The sequence below is a fragment of the Clupea harengus genome, chromosome 4 (assembly GCF_900700415.2).
Source record: "Clupea harengus chromosome 4, Ch_v2.0.2, whole genome shotgun sequence".
Lineage (NCBI taxonomy): Eukaryota > Metazoa > Chordata > Actinopteri > Clupeiformes > Clupeidae > Clupea > Clupea harengus.
The window spans coordinates 24,327,616-24,346,409 of NC_045155.1; the positions used below are offsets into that span (position 1 = coordinate 24,327,616).

At 47.7% G+C, this 18,794-nt stretch overlaps 1 protein-coding gene across 2 annotated transcripts; it reads left to right on the top strand.

Moving 5' to 3' along the window:
- Positions 1-1,216: 1,216 nt before the first annotated feature.
- On the top strand, positions 1,217-16,703 carry rap1aa (RAP1A, member of RAS oncogene family a). 2 transcript variants are annotated; one of them, XM_012829767.3, is made up of 8 exons: positions 1,217-1,305; positions 8,748-8,836; positions 9,081-9,149; positions 9,707-9,763; positions 10,713-10,853; positions 11,296-11,439; positions 15,144-15,263; positions 15,840-16,703. In XM_012829767.3, the coding sequence occupies exons 2-7, from the start codon at positions 8,780-8,782 to the stop codon at positions 15,231-15,233; spliced, it is 558 nt and encodes a 185-aa protein (XP_012685221.1). In that variant the 5' UTR covers positions 1,217-1,305; positions 8,748-8,779; the 3' UTR covers positions 15,234-15,263; positions 15,840-16,703. The 2 variants fall into 2 exon arrangements, with proteins under 2 accessions (XP_012685221.1, XP_012685222.1); XM_012829768.3 differs by lacking the exon at positions 1,217-1,305 and adding an exon at positions 1,511-1,622.
- The last annotated feature ends 2,091 nt before the right edge of the window (positions 16,704-18,794 follow it).

Genomic DNA, 18,794 nt, shown 5'->3' on the forward strand with positions numbered 1-18,794 from the left:
TATTAATTATAGGCAAACGTGTGGTGAATGTCAGTGTTGTGAATAGAAACCAAAGATGTAATGTACAGTCAGTTCAAGGATAATATAAAACAAACGACGGCGATAATCCAAAATCCAACGACCAATCCAAAACCAACGAGTATCCAAAACCACTCGCTGTCCAACGGTAACCAAATGCCGGGAATCCAAAGCTCTCCCGTCTTCCGGCTGGCCAGGGCTTTTGTAGCCCATCAAATCACTGATACACCTGCTTGATACACCTGCTTCCAATTTCCTGCTGTAGAGACAGAACAGGCATGCATATATCATGGGGCGGGCCTAGACCCGCCAGAGTCGTAACAAAACACACAAAACACACACATAGACACGCCTGCACACACACAATCACCACTGCACTGCTGCTTGCACACACACACATAGACACGCCTGCACACAAACAGTCAAACAAACTCACACAACCATGCACATGCAAACACATACACACACACAACTGCACTGCTGCTTACACACACATCGACACGCCTGTACACATACAATAACACAAACAAACACATACACACACACTCAGACAAACATGCACACATTCACACAGGCAAACATACACATGCACACACACACACACAGAGAAAAATATGTGCACACACACACAAACGCAGACACACATGCACACACACACATCAGCTTTTCCAATCTGTATAGCCCACATCCATCACCCACAGGCATCTGCCACACTCTAGATATATACACATCATGCTACTGAATATGTTTCACAGCATGATACATATATTCAGGTTATGCTATATTTATTTGTATTTATCGTATTTCATACTGTAGCCTACGTTTATTTTACATGTCCTGCAAAGGCGAAATGAGAATCTCATAACCTCAATCTCTAATAACCTCCCTTGAGAAGTATATTTGTTTTTTCCTTCATGTTTTCTTTAGTTAATCCCACACATCCTCGTCATTGCCCTCGTGAAACAGCACTTTGAAGAAAAATATTAAATTTCTTAAACAGTTTTCTGCTAAGTTTTAAAACGAGCACCTAATGCGTCTGCCGGAGCTTGAACACCGGCATCGTCCCTCTGCTCCGGCGAGTCACTGCCCTGGATGTGTGCTCCGTCTCAGCACATTGTCCCTCTGCTCCGGCAGGCAGACTACCCTGGATGTGTGCTCCATCTCAGCACATTTTCAACGTTGCCCATTTAAGGACGCCGAGTGGGAGACTGGGGAATGACGTGTGACGTGTGCAGCGCCGAGCCAGGAGCGGATCTGTTGGTGGAACGGCGGGGAGAGCAAGATACGGTGAGTAACAGTTAACTTTACCCTTTGAATCTCCCTCTCCCAAATAGATCTTTGGCATAGCCAAGTGTTAAGTTTCAAACACCCCGAGCACGCATCACTCAAATATGAAGTTGCTTTGCTAGACAGAATTTGTTCACGACGTCAAATATGGGTCCAGACTGACACTGATTCTGAACTGAGCGGAGCTAACGTTACTTCTGAAGTCCAGGCCGGGTGGAAGGGAGGCTGCTTGTTAGCCTGCTAAGCTAGTATGCTAAGCTAGTATGCTGCTAGGCTAGAGCGAAGTGTTGAGCCCGAATCAGCAACTAGCTAGAGAGGTGAACATGGCGGCGAGATATCGAATGCCCAGATTAATGTTGTTTTTTTCAGTTTCGGCAGGACAAAAACAACAAGAATAATTTAAAATAGTTGTGTTTATCACTGGTATCTTAGCCTCTTGGGGGTTGTCCGTGTCTGTCTATTTGCAGCAGTCAGCTAGCTACAGTTAGCCAGTGAGCTGCTGTCTAGCCAGGGTTGGGCTGGAGCACTGATCTGGCGCTAATTAGCCAACTTAACAACTTGTGGAGAGTTGTAACTTTAGAGACTGTTTCGAAATGCCCATTTTAATAACATTGCGATTGTACATAAAATACGTGTTAATATCTGTGTGTTATCAGGATATGTTTGTCATTGACTGCATGGGACCGGCTCTTTCATAACGTAAAATCCATTGATTGGCCTCTTCCACTTCGTTAGCTAGAGGCTAGTTTAAACTGATGTGTCCACTATAAAAGCAGCAAAGCTTTTATTCACCTCAAAAGGTGTGTGTCGTTTATCGTGTGGTTTGTGACATGTTACGTTCACCTAAAATGTATTTTGGACTGAGCTGTATTTTAAAACAACGTTAACCTACTTGCACATAAATGTTAGTCAGACTTGTCCGCTTGTACCAGAGCAGCTTGGCTAATTAGCGAAGTAAACCAACAAATCAGGCAGATATTTTGTGCTAACCTTCTAAGGTCAGCTAGTCATTTGACTAGTTTGCAAGTTGAGTAGGACTTATCATTAATTCCTGAAACTGATCACATTAAACAGTTGCAGACTCGGGTCCATGTGAGTTAACTAGCTAATTTGGCTAACGTTAGCCAACTTGATCTTTTTCTTGCCGTCCGCTCTGTTCGGATTGGTTGCAAGTGACTTCAATGGTATTCATATGTTTTAACTAGGACTTGTTTTTGTCCAGTTAGCCTGTTGTTTGTGTGTGTTGGCTTAGGCTAACACATTGCCACCGGCAGGGTCTAGAGCGCCCGCCCCATGCTAGAGTTTGGTTTTGATAAGATACATTTCTCTTAAACTCCCGGAGTGTAGTTTGGCATGTTTGGCAAGGGGGCTTGGAACGATGGTGAGCCTCCGCATGAGGCAGGACGTGTCGGGAGCCATGGCCAGGAGATGGTAGTATATTTTTACCGGGTGATCTGGGCACCCCGAGTCTCGTGACGCCGCTTGCGCTTTCTAGGTGTGGCTGTGTACTCATTACGTGGCCCAGAGTGGCCTATTTGGCACACCTGACTCCTGGTGTCGGTGCTGTGCGCCTGGAGTGACCGCGCGAGCCTCCGGAAGAGCGCGGCGGCATTCTTGGCGTTAACGTTTAGCCCCGACAGCCTGGCGCGTGAGCCTGACATTCAGTTCTCGCAGCAGCGACTGTCCGCTCCTGGGTTGCTGTTCCACCTTTATGGTTGTCCTTGTCCGTTTTCTGCCTGTCTTCTTTGATATTGACTGTCAGGTGAATTTGAGCCGGCTATACCAGGGTCACCTGGAAACATAACAATAAAGATAATCTTTATTGTAGCTGTTTGCTGAACAGTAAGGGATTTTATGAGCGCAGAATGGCTTTATAATGTACTTTGTCCTATAATAACCAGGGAAATACAATAGTGTTATTGCTAATCCTGCAGCCTTCCCCGTTGGAGTCGGATTCAGTTTGAAAGTTGTTGTTATGGTAGCTTTCTTGCCCTGACCTTAGATAGACTCTGAAATGAGTGGTGTAGGCCTGTGTGTAATGTCCTGAGATCGACTCTGAAATGAGTGGTGTGGGCCTGTGTGTCCTGAGATCGACTCTGAAATGAGTGGTGTGGGCCTGTGTGTAGTGTCCTGAGATCGACTCAGAAATGAGTGGTGTAGGCCTGTGTGTCCTGAGATCGACTCAGGTGTTTGTCGCCCTCTAATAGCCCTGTTGAAATGAGTCCTGTTATGTGTGACTGAACAGCAGGACAGGTCTTGGTTTACACCAACAGGACAGCATTATATCTGCCATGAGCTTGCCAGAGGTTGTTAAACTCTGTCTGTGTTTGGAAGGGCAAAAGGAGGAGGTGTGTGTTTGTGTGTGCCAAAATTTGGTCACCAACTTGCCACCGCCAAGTTTGAGGTTCAGGTATGTGTTGTATTTAGTGTTGCTGGTGTGTTTATTTTCCAGTATATTTTGAGAGAATGTGCAGTAGTATTTGGTGTGCAGAATAGGCTCTTTCTGAGAGTCCAGTGGCTTTGCCTGTTTGTGTTGTCATGGGTCTCTTGGCAACCCAGCCTACAGTTCCATCCTCAGAATGGCCATCCTCTGCCGGTTCTAGTTCCAGCGTCGCTGGGGCAACAGGCCTTGGTCTGAGACCGTGCTGGAGGACTGTGTGGGTCTCCACTGTCTCCTAGATTCTTTTTTAGAGTTCTGGGTGCAGCTCCACACACAAGAGCCTGTGTTTGAGGGGAATGAGTGAGTGAGTGAGTGAGTGAGTGAGTGAGTGAGTGAGTGAGTGAGTGAGTGAGTGAGTGAGTGAGGTCCTGACATGTCTGTGTGTGTTAATGTGTTTAAGAGGCCAACATATTTCTAATCTTTTTTGAGATTCAGGTGTGTGTGTGTGTGTGTTTAATACTGATATACAAATTTGTTTAAGATTCAGATTCAGCCTGACAGAGACACTGTTTAAGATTCAGATGTGTGTGTGTGTGTGTGTGTGTGTGTGTGTGTGTGTGTGTGTGGGGGGGGGGGGGGGAGACGCAGACCTGTCTGTCACCTCTTGACAGCTGGTCAGAGACGCAGTAGTCAGCAGGTTTCTGTGGACAGGGCAATTAGGGCAAATCTAGGGGCAAGATCCCATCACCAGCCTCCAGCCCATTAAGGCTGTGGTGCCCTGATTGGTTCTGGACACACACACACACACACACACACACACACTCTAGCTTCCTTACCATCTCAACAGGACCACACACACACACACACACACACACACACACACACACACGGTTGACAATCTGCAAGCAGCTTGACCTAAACTGTGTGTGTGTGTGTGTGTGTGTGTGTGTGTGTGTGTGTGTGTGTGTGTGTGTGTGTGTGTGTGTGTGTGTGTGTGTGTGTGTGTGGTGTGTGTGTGTGTGTGTGTGTGAGTGAGAGACAGAGAGAGATGAGTGTGTGTACTGCACTGTGAGGTGATGTTGGTACTGGTGGTGTGTGTTGAGCCTGCATGGGTGTTTTGTTGGTTGGCTTGAGTGGTTTGTGTAAAGACAGATCTTCATGTGGCTGCAGATGCAGGTTTCACTTCTCTATCTGTGTGTGTGTGTGTGTGTGTGTGTGTGTCATTTGACACCCATCACCACATTTAACTTGGAACAGTTGAAACACTTCAGCGAAACTGTCACTCATAACTGCTGTTTTTGCTTTGCCTTAATGGCCATAGCCACTGTGAGGGGAAGTGTCTATGGTACTCTGTAATGGGTGACTAGAGCTTCATGAGCAGGTGAGGGGGGAGTTTCTATGGTGATGGGTGACTAGAGCTTCATGAGCAGGTTAGGGGGAAGTTAGCATGGTACTCTGTAATGTGTCACTTGTCTAGGACTGTGTGAAAGATCTGGACGCTTCCCTCTGTAGCCCCCAGTGAGAGAGTGAGAGAGTGAGAGAGTGAGAGAGAGAGAGAGAGAGAGAGAGAGAGAGAGAGAGAGAGAGAGAGAGAGATTAATATGAATGGTGAAAATAGTTTGAAAATTCACAAATAAGTGTGTGTGTCATACACTGGACCAGAAGTGTGTGTGTGTTCCATACACTGGACCAGAAGTGTGTTTGTGTTCCATACACTGGATTAATCCTGCAGGAGTGATCAGCAAATGCTCAATTCCAGCACCCTTAATAAAGTGTGGGTGTGTGTGTCTACAATATGTCTGTGTGAGCCCTTGAGTCAAACCCTTGCATGTTTAGGGTGTGTGTGTGTGACTGAGTGAGGTGGCTGATTCATTCATAATCTCATGATGTGTCAGTCATGCTCTCCCTGTCTGCTGTCCTCTTCCTGTGCTCTTTAGAGGAAGCGCACACACACACCCCAGTGCTTATTTTTACCCGCCCGGTTCATGTGGGATGAGTCTGACACTTCTAATGTGATTCTCAGAAACAAAAGCTGCATATTGTGTGTGTGTGTGTGTGTGTGTTTGTGGTCAGTATTAATCAGAGCTCAGACGTCTCCTTATGCTTTGATGGAGGATGGATTGGCTGTGGTAGTCATTTGCATTGATTTAATTTAAATATATTTACTCTGTGGTCTAAGATGTCTCCTCCTCCGTGGCCAACGTTGACGCCGCGCTCAAGCTCAAGAGTTTGGCATTGGGTTCGTCAAGAGTAGACACCCGTCACAGACACCCGTCACAGACACACAGACACACAGACACACAGACACACAGACACACAGACACACAGACACACAGACACACAGACACACAGACACACAGACACACAGACACACAGACACACAGAGGGAATTATGGTTCAAAATTTGTTATAACTTCAAACCGTGTGTGTGTGTGTGTGGTGTCACTCCACATCCATGCAGGAAGTTGTCCAGTCAGTTGTTCAGTAAGACTGGGACGTTACCGGTTGCAGACAGGAAGTATGTCTTGGCTAGAAGGGTCTCACACACACACACAGTGTTAATACTATGAGCACCATATCACACACACACACACACACACAGTGTTAATACTATGAGCACCATATCACACACACACACACACAGTGTTAATACTATGAGCACCATCACACACACACACACACACACAGTGTTAATGCTATGAGCACCATGTCACACACACACCCACACACACAGGGTTAATGCTATGAGCACCATATCTCAGACACACAGTGTTAATACTATGAGCACTATATCTGTGCCTCTGTGTGCCACCTCTGCCATGCCACCCTGGTTCAGGAGGCTGCACAAAGGGTAACACTGGCAACGAAACGAGCCAATCATCTCCATTTTCTCACCAAGCTGACCAATGCCTTTCCTCTGTACTCTGTAGCTGACCAATGGCATTCCTCTGTAGGAACTGGCACCTTCAAAGAGCTGCTTTTTGATTGTCAGACCAGAACCTATAGTGTGTGTGTGTGTGTGTGTGTGTGTGTGTGTGTGTGTGTGTGTGTGTGTGTGTGTGTGTGTGTGTGTGTGTGTGTGTGTGTGTGTGTGTGTGTGTGCTGTAGAGAGGAGTAGGATGTGACACAATGAGCTGCTGTGTCCGTGCCAGCATTCACAAGGGCGGCGAGGCTGGAGTGACAGGCACTGAGGGGGCAACTATGGGCAGTTAGGGGGCTCCTGTCTCTCTCACACACACACACACACACTCTCACATCTCCTGGGCACGAGGGCCCGTATCACTCCTCAGCTAACCCTATCTGCACTCCTGATGCCCACACACAACTCTACTGACCTCTCTCTCTCAGCTTTGTGTTGAGGCCTAGTGACCGCTCACCTGTCCCCACCCCACGCTCGCTCACACACACTCCCACACACACACACACGCTCTCACACACACACACACACTCCCATCCACCAGTAAACAAGCAGCGTTGGCAACAGTGTTGAGGTACTGGAATTCTGTCTCCTCCATAAAGCTGTCAGACCAAGATGGTGCCTATGTCCTCTTTACTGACCACACACACACACACACACACACACACACAGAGGCTGGTTTAAAGACACCCACTTTAGTCTTTGTTTGGTCTGTCTGAAAAGAGTGATGTTGATCTTCACTACCATTGGCTTTCTTACACACACACACACACGGCTGTCCTGTATTTGGTGGACCATGCAAGCTCAGTAGCCTATTGAAGGAGAGTGTGTGTGTGGTAATCATGCACCTCAGTTGGATTTGACTAGCCTCTCTATGGACAGTTTTATAAACTGACAATCTTCAAGACATTTATCACTTAAACTATAACCTTTATCTTGTGTGTGTGTGTCCGTGCTGCGAGTCAGGTCCGTTAGCTTGTGTTATGTTAAGTTTTCTAACTGGTGTGTACCCAGTCGGGGTGGGCCGATGCCATCATGATCATCTGGGACAGAAGAGCGCGATACCCCATATTTGAATGCTTTTTCTTGTGTGTGTGTGTGTGTCCGTGCTACGAGTCAGGTCCGTTAACTTCATATTTGAATGCTTTCTTTTGGGTGTGAAAAGAAATGTGCTCCGACAAGATAAGCAGCAAAGGTGTTAGCCACAAGGTTCCTTCATAAGCTACTAGCAAGGTGGTGTGTGTGTGTGTGTGTGTGTGTGTGTGTGTGTGTGTGTGTGTGTGTGTGTGTGTGTGTGTGTGTGTGTGTGTGTGTGTGTGTGTGTGTGTGTGTGTGTGTGTGTGTGTGTGTGTGTGTGTGTGTGTGTGAGTGATGGATGTGGCCAGCGGCTGCTGAGGTGACGAGGGCTGTGCTTTAGGGTATTCTTTGAGTGTTTGACTTTGACTTGAGGAGAATAAATCCTATCTGTTGAATGTGCAGTGACAAACTGTTACAACTTATTGCAAGTATTTCTTTCATATTCCAAGCTTGTTTTTTTTAAATCTTCCGCGTATAGTGTTTCCCCTGATCCCAAAAGGCCCAAGGTAGCATAAGGTTAACCAGCGACTCTGAGGTTAAAAGGAAACTGTGTGTGTGTGGGTGGGTGGGTGGTCTTGGTGAGCGGTCTGCTTATCTGTGCATCTGACACTTTCAAAGCCCTTATATGGCTGTTGCTCAGATACCTCTCTCTCTCTGTCTGTCTCTCTGTGTCTGTGTGTCTATGTACGGCTGAGCTCATTTTGCAAACACACACACAAGCTTGTGCAGTTGCCACACGTTCACACCTATGAGCTCACATGAGTGTGTTTTAGTATGAGCCCCTATCGTAGAAGACCTTAAGCTCATTCTAGAGGTGTGTGTGTGTCGTCTGATGTCTTCGTGTTTGTGTGTGTGTGATCTGATGTCTTCATGCGAGTGTGTGTGTGTGACTGATGTCTTCATGGGAGTGTGTGTGTGTGACTGATATCTTCATGGGAGTGTGTGTGTGTGGTATCTTGGGTCTTACATCCTGAGTTTCCTATTTTCTAAAGGATCAACAGATGTGTGTACAGACAGAAGTGTAAACGTGTGTGTGTGTGTGTGTGTTTTCCCCCTCCTGTCCTGCAGGTTGCAGTGCTGTCCACTGAAGTCTCCCCACCATGCGTGAATACAAGCTAGTGGTGCTCGGCTCAGGAGGAGTGGGCAAGTCTGCACTGGTCAGTGCGTGTGTGTGTGTGTGTGTGTGTGTGTGTGTGTGTGTGTTTGTTTTTTATATTAATGTGTGTTTTTTATATTAATGTGTGTTTTTTTATATTTGTGTGTGTTTTTTATATTAATGTGTGTGTGTGTGTGTGCGCACTGCATGCACATGTATTGGGGTGTGTGTTTATTAATATGTGTGTGTGTGGTGTTTTAAAAAAATATATATATTAATGTGTGTTTCTTGTGTTCTGTGTGCAGACAGTTCAGTTTGTTCAGGGTATATTCGTGGAGAAGTACGACCCCACAATAGAAGACTCTTACAGGAAGGTGAGTGCATCAACCACACACACACACACACACACCCCTACCTAGTGAAGGCATCAATGAAACACACACTCGCACACCCGCATGGTGAGGGTATCAGCCAAACACACACCGCCTGGAGACGGCCAAACACACACACACCTCTGCTACTGCAATCCAGAAGACTTCAATACACACACACAAACACACCTCTGCTACTGCAATCCAGAAGACTTTAAAACACACACACACACACACCTCTGCTACTGCAATCCAGAAGACTTTAAAACACACACACACACACACACACACACACACACACACACACCTCTGCTACTGCAATCCAGAAGACTTTAAAACACACACACACACACACACACACACACACACACCTCTGCTACTGCAATCCAGAAGACTTTAAAACACACACACACACACACACACACACACACACACACAAACACACCTCTGCTACTGCAATCCAGATAATGGTGACTCTGATTCTCATTCATGACTCGTCTCCTACCTCTCATCTCTCCCATTCTTTCTTTCTTTCTTTCTTTCTTTCTGTCTCTCTACAGCAAGTTGAAGTGGATGGGCAGCAGTGTATGCTTGAGATTCTAGACACGGCAGGAACAGTAAGTACACACACACACACACACACACTCACACTGAAGCTGTAAATGTCAGCTTCTGGTGTTCTGGCCATTGATGGTGTCCATTGGCCATTAGACTCCTTTCCTCCCCAAGCAAAACTGCCACAACCGCACAGGAAATGGACCAGATAAAGGAGGTTTAAAACCCTTTGGGCTTCACACACACACACACACCTCTGAAGATGAGAACTGTGTTCTACTTTAGCAGTCCCCTCGAGAGCCACATCAGAGCCTTAGTGCTGTGTTAACCCAGAACACACACACACACACACACACACACACACACACACACACACACACTCTCATAATCTGCCCTGCCGTAAGACTCCGTATATAGGCACACGGGCACACCCTGTGCCTTTCCACAAGGGGCCCATATTTGCACACACACACCTGAAAACCATAAAGCTCTGCACAGATCAATTCAGTAACCCATGATTCTCTGCATAATCGTACTCCTGAAGCAGCCATTTAGGCATTGTGTGTGTGTGTGTGTGTGTGTGTGTGTGTGTGTGGGGGGGGGGGGTGTGTGGGGGGGGGTACACAGTTAATTGCCATGCAGGGAGGGGTGTTTGCATTGTGTGTTTAGGAGCAGTTAATGGCCATGCAGGACTTTTAACGCTGTGTGTGTGTGTGTGTGTGTGTGTGTGTTTAGGAGCAGCTAATGGCTATGCAGGACTTTTAACGCTGTGTGTGTGTGTGTGTGTGTGTGTGTGTGTGTGTGTGTGTGTGTGTGTGTGTGTGTGTTTAGGAGCAGTTAATGGCCATGCAGGACTTTTAACTGCGTGCGTGTGTGTGTGTGTGTGTTTAGGAGCAGTTAATGGTCATGCAGGACTTTTAATGCTGTGTGTGTGTGTGTGTGTGTTTAGGAGCAGCTAATGGCCATGCATGACTTTAAACGCTGTGTGTGTGTGTGTGTGTGTGTGTTTAGGAGCAGTTCACAGCGATGCGGGACCTCTACATGAAGAACGGTCAGGGCTTCGCTCTGGTCTACTCCATCACAGCACAGTCCACCTTCAACGACCTCCAGGACCTCCGCGAACAGATCCTACGGGTCAAGGACACAGAGGACGTGAGTGTCACACACACACACACACACACACACACACACCTACAGCAGATCCTACGGGTCAAGGACACGGAGGACGTGAGTGTGTCCCTATGCTCTTCTCGTGTGTGTGTGCACACACACACACACACTGACTTTGGGTCTGTGTTAGGGTATCCATCTCCTTCCCCCATGTAGGTCCTCCAGCTTTAAATCCTGTGGCTCATGTTTACACACACACACACACACACACACACACACACACACACTCTGACTCTGGGTCATGTTTAAACTCACTGAGCTGCCTTATGAGTGGAAGAGAGTGTATGCATTTGTGCTCACATGTGACAGTGTGTGTGTGTGTGGATCTTGTTTGCTCATCCTGTCTGTCTGCCCTCTCTCTCTCTCTCTCACTCTCTCACACACACACACACACACACACACACACACACACACACACACACAGGTGCCCATGATCCTGGTGGGTAACAAGTGTGACCTGGAGGACGAGCGTGTGGTGGGGAAGGAGCAGGGGCAGAGCCTGGCACGCCAGTGGAACAACTGTGCCTTCCTGGAGACGTCAGCCAAGTCTAAGATCAACGTCAACGAGGTACACACACACACACTCACACACTCACACACACACACACTCACACACACAACTGTGCCTTCCTAGAGACGTCAGCCAAGTCCAAGATCAACGTCAACGAGGTGCCTTTCTGCCCACACACACACACACACTCACTCACTCACTCACGCACACACGCTCACACTCCTGTGGTGTGAATCGATCAGTAGTGAGGATCCATATGTGTTTGTGCTAAGGTGTGTGTTTACATTTACATTTACATTTAGTCATTTAGCAGACGCTTTTGTCCAAAGCGACGTACAAGGGAGAGAACAGTCAAGCTAAGAGCAATAAAAAAGCATGGTGTAACAATAAATACTACTTTACATGAGAATTAGAAAAACAACAACCTAGAAAAGAGGAAAAAGAAGTGCAGGAATGTAACGGCTGAAGTGCAAGTTAAGCGCTAGTCAGGTGCCAGTTAGGAGGGGAGGTGCTCTCTGAAGAGTTGGGTCTTCAAAAGCTTCTTGAAGGTAGAGAGGGACGCCCCTGCTCTGGTAGTACTAGGCAGTTCGTTCCACCAACGTGGAACTACAAATGAAAATAGTCTGGATTGCCGTGCTTGCACGGACGGCAGTGCCAAACGACGCTCACTAGACGAGCGCAGCGTCCTGGGTGTAACATTTGCCCTTACAAGAGCATTTAGGTAGGTGGGAGCAGAACCAGTAAGCACTCTGTAGGCAAGCATAAGTGACTTGAACTTAATGCGAGCAGCTACTGGCAGCCAGTGGAGCTCGATGAGTAGCGGGGTGACGTGTGCCCTTTTCGGTTGGTTGAACACCAGACGCGCCGCCGCGTTCTGGATCATCTGTAGTGGTTTCACCACGCAAGCCGGCAGACCCGTTAGGAGGGCGTTGCAGTAGTCAAGGCGGGAGCTCACCAAGGTTTGCACCAGCAGCTGGGTGGCATACTGGGTTAGGTACGGCCTGATTTTGCGGATGTTGTATAGCGCAAAGCGGCACGACCTGGAGACAGAGGCGATGTGGGCCGTGAAGGTCAGTTGGTCATCAATAATGACCCCGAGGTTTCTTGCTGTTTTGGATGGAGCAAGAGATAAAGAGTCAGTATTGATCTTGATGTTGTGGTGGATGACCTGTTTGGCTGGGAAGACCATCAGTTCCGTTTTGGCCAGGTTCAGCTGAAGGTGGTGATTTTTCATCCATGTGGATATATCAGCGAGACAGTCCGAAATCCGCGCCGAGACCGTGGTGTCCTCAGGAGGGAAAGACAGAAACAGTTGAGTATCATCGGCATAACAGTGGTAGGAAAAACCATGCGAGCGGATGATAGGGCCCAACGAGGTGGTGTAAATGGCAAAGAGAAGTGGTCCCATCACCGAGCCTTGGGGCACCCCAGTGGTGAGGCGGTGAGGTACAGACAGCTGACCTTGCCATGACACGTTGAACGAGCGCCCAGTGAGGTAGGATTCAAACCAGGAGTGCGCATTGCCAGAAATGCCCATACTTGACAGTATGGACAGAAGGATGCGGTGGTTGACTGTATCAAACGCAGCTGATAAGTCAAGCAGGATGAGAGCCGAGGATTGAGCTGCTGCTCTAGCTGTTTTTAAGGCCTCCATTACAGACAACAGGGCTGTTTCGGTGGAGTGACCGCTTTTGAATCCAGACTGGTTCGGATCGAGGAGATTGTTCTTTGACAGGAACTCGGTGACCTGTTTGGAAGCTGCCCTCTCAATGGTTTTAGATAGGAGCGTGAGAAGTGAGACCGGTCGATAGTTTTCCACCTGAGTGGGATCGAGAGACGGCTTCTTGAGCAGCGGCGTTACCCGAGCCACTTTGAAAAGAGAAGGAAATGTTCCAGAATTAAATGAAGCATTAATCACCTGTGTTATTGCCGGTAAGACGGCAGGCGATATGGCTTGAAGGATGTTGGATGGGATGGGGTCCAGCGGGCATGTAGTTGGACGGCTACCTGTTAGGATTTTGGAGACCTCACTCTCGCTGAGAGGGATGAAAGAAGGAAAAGATGAGCTATTGACGGTTGCGCCCTTAGGGGAGGGGGACAGTTGGTCGAACTGTTGCCCGATGGCTGCCACTTTCTCTGTGAAAAAGGAAGCAAAGTTATCAGCAGTGAGGTTAGTAGCTGGGGGGGGAGGAGGAGGGTAGAGCAGAGTTTTGAAGGTGGAGAATAGTTTCCGAGCGTCAGTTGCACCGTTGATTTTGTCATTGAAAAAAGTCTTCTTAGCAGCAGTGATGCTGGATGAGAAGGAGGCCAGCAGTGTCTGGTAGCTTGCAAGATTGTCCAGCGCGGCAGATTTGTGCCACTTTCTCTCAGCCGCTCTGAGATTGGAGCGCTGCGTTCGGAGGGTATCACTCAGCCACGAATGAGACTGGGTAGATCGAGCAGGTCTGGTGGAAAGTGGACACAAGCTGTCCAAGCATGAGCTCAGAGTGGAGCAGAGAGCTTCTGTGGCATCATTGACACCTAGTGAGGAGAAAGTGGATAAAGGTGGAAGAGCAGAAGAAACCAGAGAGGAAAAGTGGGTGGGAGAGAGGTTGCGGAGGTTGCGCCGGAACGAGACCATCGGAGGGGGGACAGAGGGTTGCTCAATGAGCCGAACATCGAAGCGAATGAAGAAGTGGTCCGAGCGATGCAGAGGGGTTACCGTTAGGTTGTCCGTGGTGCAGTTCCGAACAAGGATGAGGTCAAGCTCTTTTCCTGCTTTGTGAGTTGGAGGAGTGGGGACCTGTTGTAGGTCGAACGAGTGAACCAGGGTTCGAAAGTCAGCTGAGTTGGGATTGTCTAGGTGGATGTTCATGTCGCCAAGGATGAGTGTTGGACACTCCTGCTCAGGGATGGATGACAGCAGGGTGTCCAGCTCATGGACGAAATCACCCTGTTGTCCTGGTGGACGGTAGATAACAATCACATACGTTTTAACAGGAGCAGTTACCATAATTGCATGATATTCAAAGGAGGCATACCTGTTTGCAGGCAGCAGTGGAGTGAATTTCCAGTTGTCTGAAATCAGCAGCCCCGTCCCACCTCCACGACCAGATGGCCGGGGAGTATGGGAGAAGGCATAGTTGGTGGAGAGTGCTGCCGGGGTAGCATTGTCTTCAAGTGTGATCCATGTCTCCGTGAGAGCTAAGAGCCCTAGGGAGAGGTGGTTGGCATAACCTGAGATGAAATCAGCTTTCTTGACTGCAGACTGACAGTTCCACAGGCCAACAGAGAAAGAGGTTACAGTAGATGAGGTTTGTTGAAGTGAGCGGAGGTTACCCAGGTTGCGCTGCCGTCTGCTGCGCTGTGATCTTTTTTGACAACCAGTGACAACAGAGATGCTACTGTGACACATGGCTATGGCAGAGTCAAAATGAAAAGGTTTACCTTGTTTGTGAACCTTGTTTCGGTGGACTTGTACAGGTAGACTTGTACGTCTTTACCCAAAAAGGTCTTCACACGAAAAGGGCTGAGCACGAGGGCTGACGCTTCAGCAGCAGCCCTATGGAAGTAGCATGCTCACTGATTGCACCTGGCTGAAGGCCCTCCCAGATCTTGATTACACAAAAGTTGTGTGTGTGTGTGTGTGTGTGTGTGTGTGTGTGTGTGTGTGTGTGTGTGTGTGTGTGTGTGTGTGTGTGTGTGTGTGTGTGTGTGTGTGTGTGTGTGTGTGTGTGTGTGTGTGTGTGTGTGTGTGTGTGTGTGTGTGTGTCCTCCCACAGATCTTCTATGACCTGGTGAGACAGATCAACAGAAAAACACCGGTGGAAAAGAAGAAGGCCAAAAAGAAGTCCAACTGCTCAATACTCTAGAACTCTCCCAACGCAGCAGCTCTGAGCCAGGTGTGTGTGTGTGTACTATAGAACTCCCCAACGCAGCAGCTCTGAGCCGTGTGTGTGTTTTTAGGGGGGGGTGTATTTATTATTATTTGTTTTATATAGTGGTGTAGTTGCATGCTGTTTATGAGGTTGCGAGACCTCTGAAACTGGTGTGTGTGTGTGTGTGTGAGGAGTAAAATAGAATGGCGTGCTGTTTAAGTGGGTCATTAGTTCCTCTCAGAAAACTAACCATCTGTTTAATGGGCCTGAGGTTACAATGACTTATTAAACTTCCTAGCTCTGGTGCGCACACACACACGTACGTTGTGTAGAGTTGCAGGTGCATGCTGTGGTGTTGAGCGCACACACACACACACACACACACACACACACACACACGTTGTGTAGAGTTGCAGGTGCATGCTGTGGTGTTGAGCGCGCACACACACACACACACACACACGTTGTGTAGAGTTGCAGGTGCACTAGCTGTCCAGTGTGGTGATGCCTACAGCATAACCAAGAGTGAGATCAAATACATCTTCATCATGACGTGTGTGTGTGTTTTTTTGTAACTCTAACTGTAACTCTCCTCTGCAGAATGCTGTCTGAATGAAGAACTGTTGCTCCAGCGGACAGCATTCCCACCCCCTCACCATTCATCGGAAAACTGTCGGAAAAGGCCAAGCCGGAGCCCCTCCCCGTGTCGCTGCCAATCGGTGGAGGGGTGAAGATGGTGGGGGGGCGGCACCGCTCCAGAACCCCCCCCACCTTCTCTTTACGCAAAACCCCTGGATCCATCACTCACCTTCTCATTTGAGCTAACAGAACTGTGCAGCACCGCTCGAACACAGCCAACGGAACCGAACAGAACCGCATCCTCCCCTGCGCTTACAGACAGACAGAGAGACAGAGAGAGAGAGAGAAAAAGAGAGAGAGTGTGAAAGAATGAGAGAGAACCTCACAGACTTTGGGAAGGATGGCAGTGATTTTGTAGATGTCTATATAGAGCATCTGGTAGTGTGGGCTCAACCTGCTCCAGCTTCTCCTCCTGGTTTTGCATCAAATCCAAATCAAAGCAACTCTGAAAATCAAGATAACGGCCTTCTTCCATCATCATCATTAATGATTACCACCCCCCCCAGGACTAATGCCCCAGTAACACTCCTCCCCTCGCCCCTCCTGTCATGAGTCTGGGCCTCCTCCTCCTCCTCCTCCTCCTCTTCCTCCTCCTGAGGGACGTAGTTCTGGGTCCCCAGACTGACGCTCCTCCCCTGATGTGTCCAGATGTGTCGGCGGTCCAAGCGGCGAGAGTCTGGAAAATAAGATTTTTATGTCTGATGAAAAAAATCTATTGTACTAAAACCAACTCTAATATTGTTTCCTGTGTTTTCCTGTCAATGGCAATGAATATGATGATCATTTTCCAGCTTTTATGAACGATTAAATTTTAGTATGTTTTCATTCGATTTTCAGTCATTGTCTTGTGCATGCGCACACACTCATATATATATACACACACTCATATATACACACACTCATATATATACACACAATTACGCATGCGCACACACACACAGAAAACTTGCGCGTACACACACACACACACACACACACACATACATACATACATACATACATACATACATACATACATACATACACACGCACTTATACTTACACACATACTGACAAATACTTACACACACTTACTCACACATTCACACACACTTGCGTGCACACACACATACACACATGCTTGCGCAAGCACGCACACACACATCTTCCTTCACAGCTACTAGTGGGTTCTTGCCCCGTCCATTCATGGTCTTAAGCTTGCTTTTGTCTCTTTGGATATCACAAGTGTGTGTCTTGACTGGTGAGCTAACACGGACCTGTGTGTAGTCCAGAGTACTAGCCGAGGAGTGTGTGTGTGGTCCAGAGTACTAGCAGAGGAGTGTGTGTGTGGTCCAGAGGAGTGTGTGGTCCAGAGGAGTGTGTGGTCCAGAGTACTAGCAGAGGAGTGTTGAGGCTCAAAGTAGAAACCATAGAATAGACTTTATTTGTCATTGTGCATTAGATACACAACGAAATTTGTTTGTGCAACCACAAAAAAAAAGTGCAGTTGTGCTGGGTGGAGGGTATGAGGGTTGTGTGATTATTTAGTTATGTGATGTCCCTGGGGATGCAAGTGTTCTGCAGTCTGGAGGTGCGGGCTGTAGTGGCCCGGTAGCGCCTGCCAGAGGGTAGCAGGGTGAAGAGATGGTTTGCGGGGTGAGTCTCATCCTTCAAAATGCCACATGCTCGGCGGAGGCAGCGTGTCCTAAAGATGTCGTCCAGGTGAGGATGGAGCATTTAGCGTCGCGGGTGGCACTGACTGACCCACCGGAACGGCGTACAGAAGGACTGAAATGAAGTGCATAACCTCATCCTGTGCAGAACCTCATCCTGTGCAGAACCTCATCCTGTGCGCACCAACCTTTTATGCCTGTGGAAAAGGAACCAGTCAGCAGCCCGGCTGTGTCATTGAGGCCTCTAGAGCAGGGGTCTTCAACCTTTTTCAGCCCAAGGACCCCTTGGCTGAGAGAGACACTGAGCAGGGACTGCCGCCCCAAATTTGGGCTTGATATTCATATAATTTATTTGGAACTAAGTGTCAGTCACACACACACACGCCCCTACACATGTTTGAACAGAATTACAAATCATCTGTGACACAAAACTCGTTTCAATTTATTCTGTTTATTATTGACATTTTTCTCCCTTACAGTTAGCCATCACTCTGTATTAAATTAGGGAGGGACAAAGAATTGAGCAGCTTGAGAAGCTTAAGTATGGATGAAATATCTCATACCTAGTGAGAGATCTGACGTTTGAGAATTCATCATTCATGTCTTTGGCAACAACATTCTCCCTATGAAGCATGCAGTGCGTCATACATGGCTCTTGCAACGTCTGTGCACATCGCGACACATTTTGGCCAGGGTATATCATGTTCACGGAAAAAATTGTCGATCACTTTGAAAATCTCGGAAAAAAATGTACCTCCAGGCAGCTGCTTACAGAATAGAAATTCCTCCTGCATCTCATTTTGGTCGACAAATCACAAAAAAGCTAAAAGCTGAGTGTCGTTTGACACATCGGTAGATTCATCTAATTGTAGTGGGAAAAAATCTGCCTTCGGGAGTTTTGCGACTAGTAGTGCCCTCACATCAGCTGGCAATTCATCAATAGGGCGGGCATTGGGATTCTTTTCAGTTTTTTACGTACTTATCCTTCCCAAACATTGTTTTGCACATATCACTAGCTGTTGGCAATATTAAACTTTCCGCAATTATGTATGGCTGTTTGGTCTGAGCGACACGTAATGCAACTTGATAAGAGGCTTTTAAAGCTAGCTCGCACACTTTGGCTGATTGTCTCATCAAGGTCTGCTGGCCCTCAAAAGATTTTAAACATGAAATATTAAATGTTTTTTTAAGTGAGCATGGGTTGTCTTTGAATGTCGTTGCAGCGTTGATGGTTTCATAGTTTCGTTTGATGGCACGGAAGAGC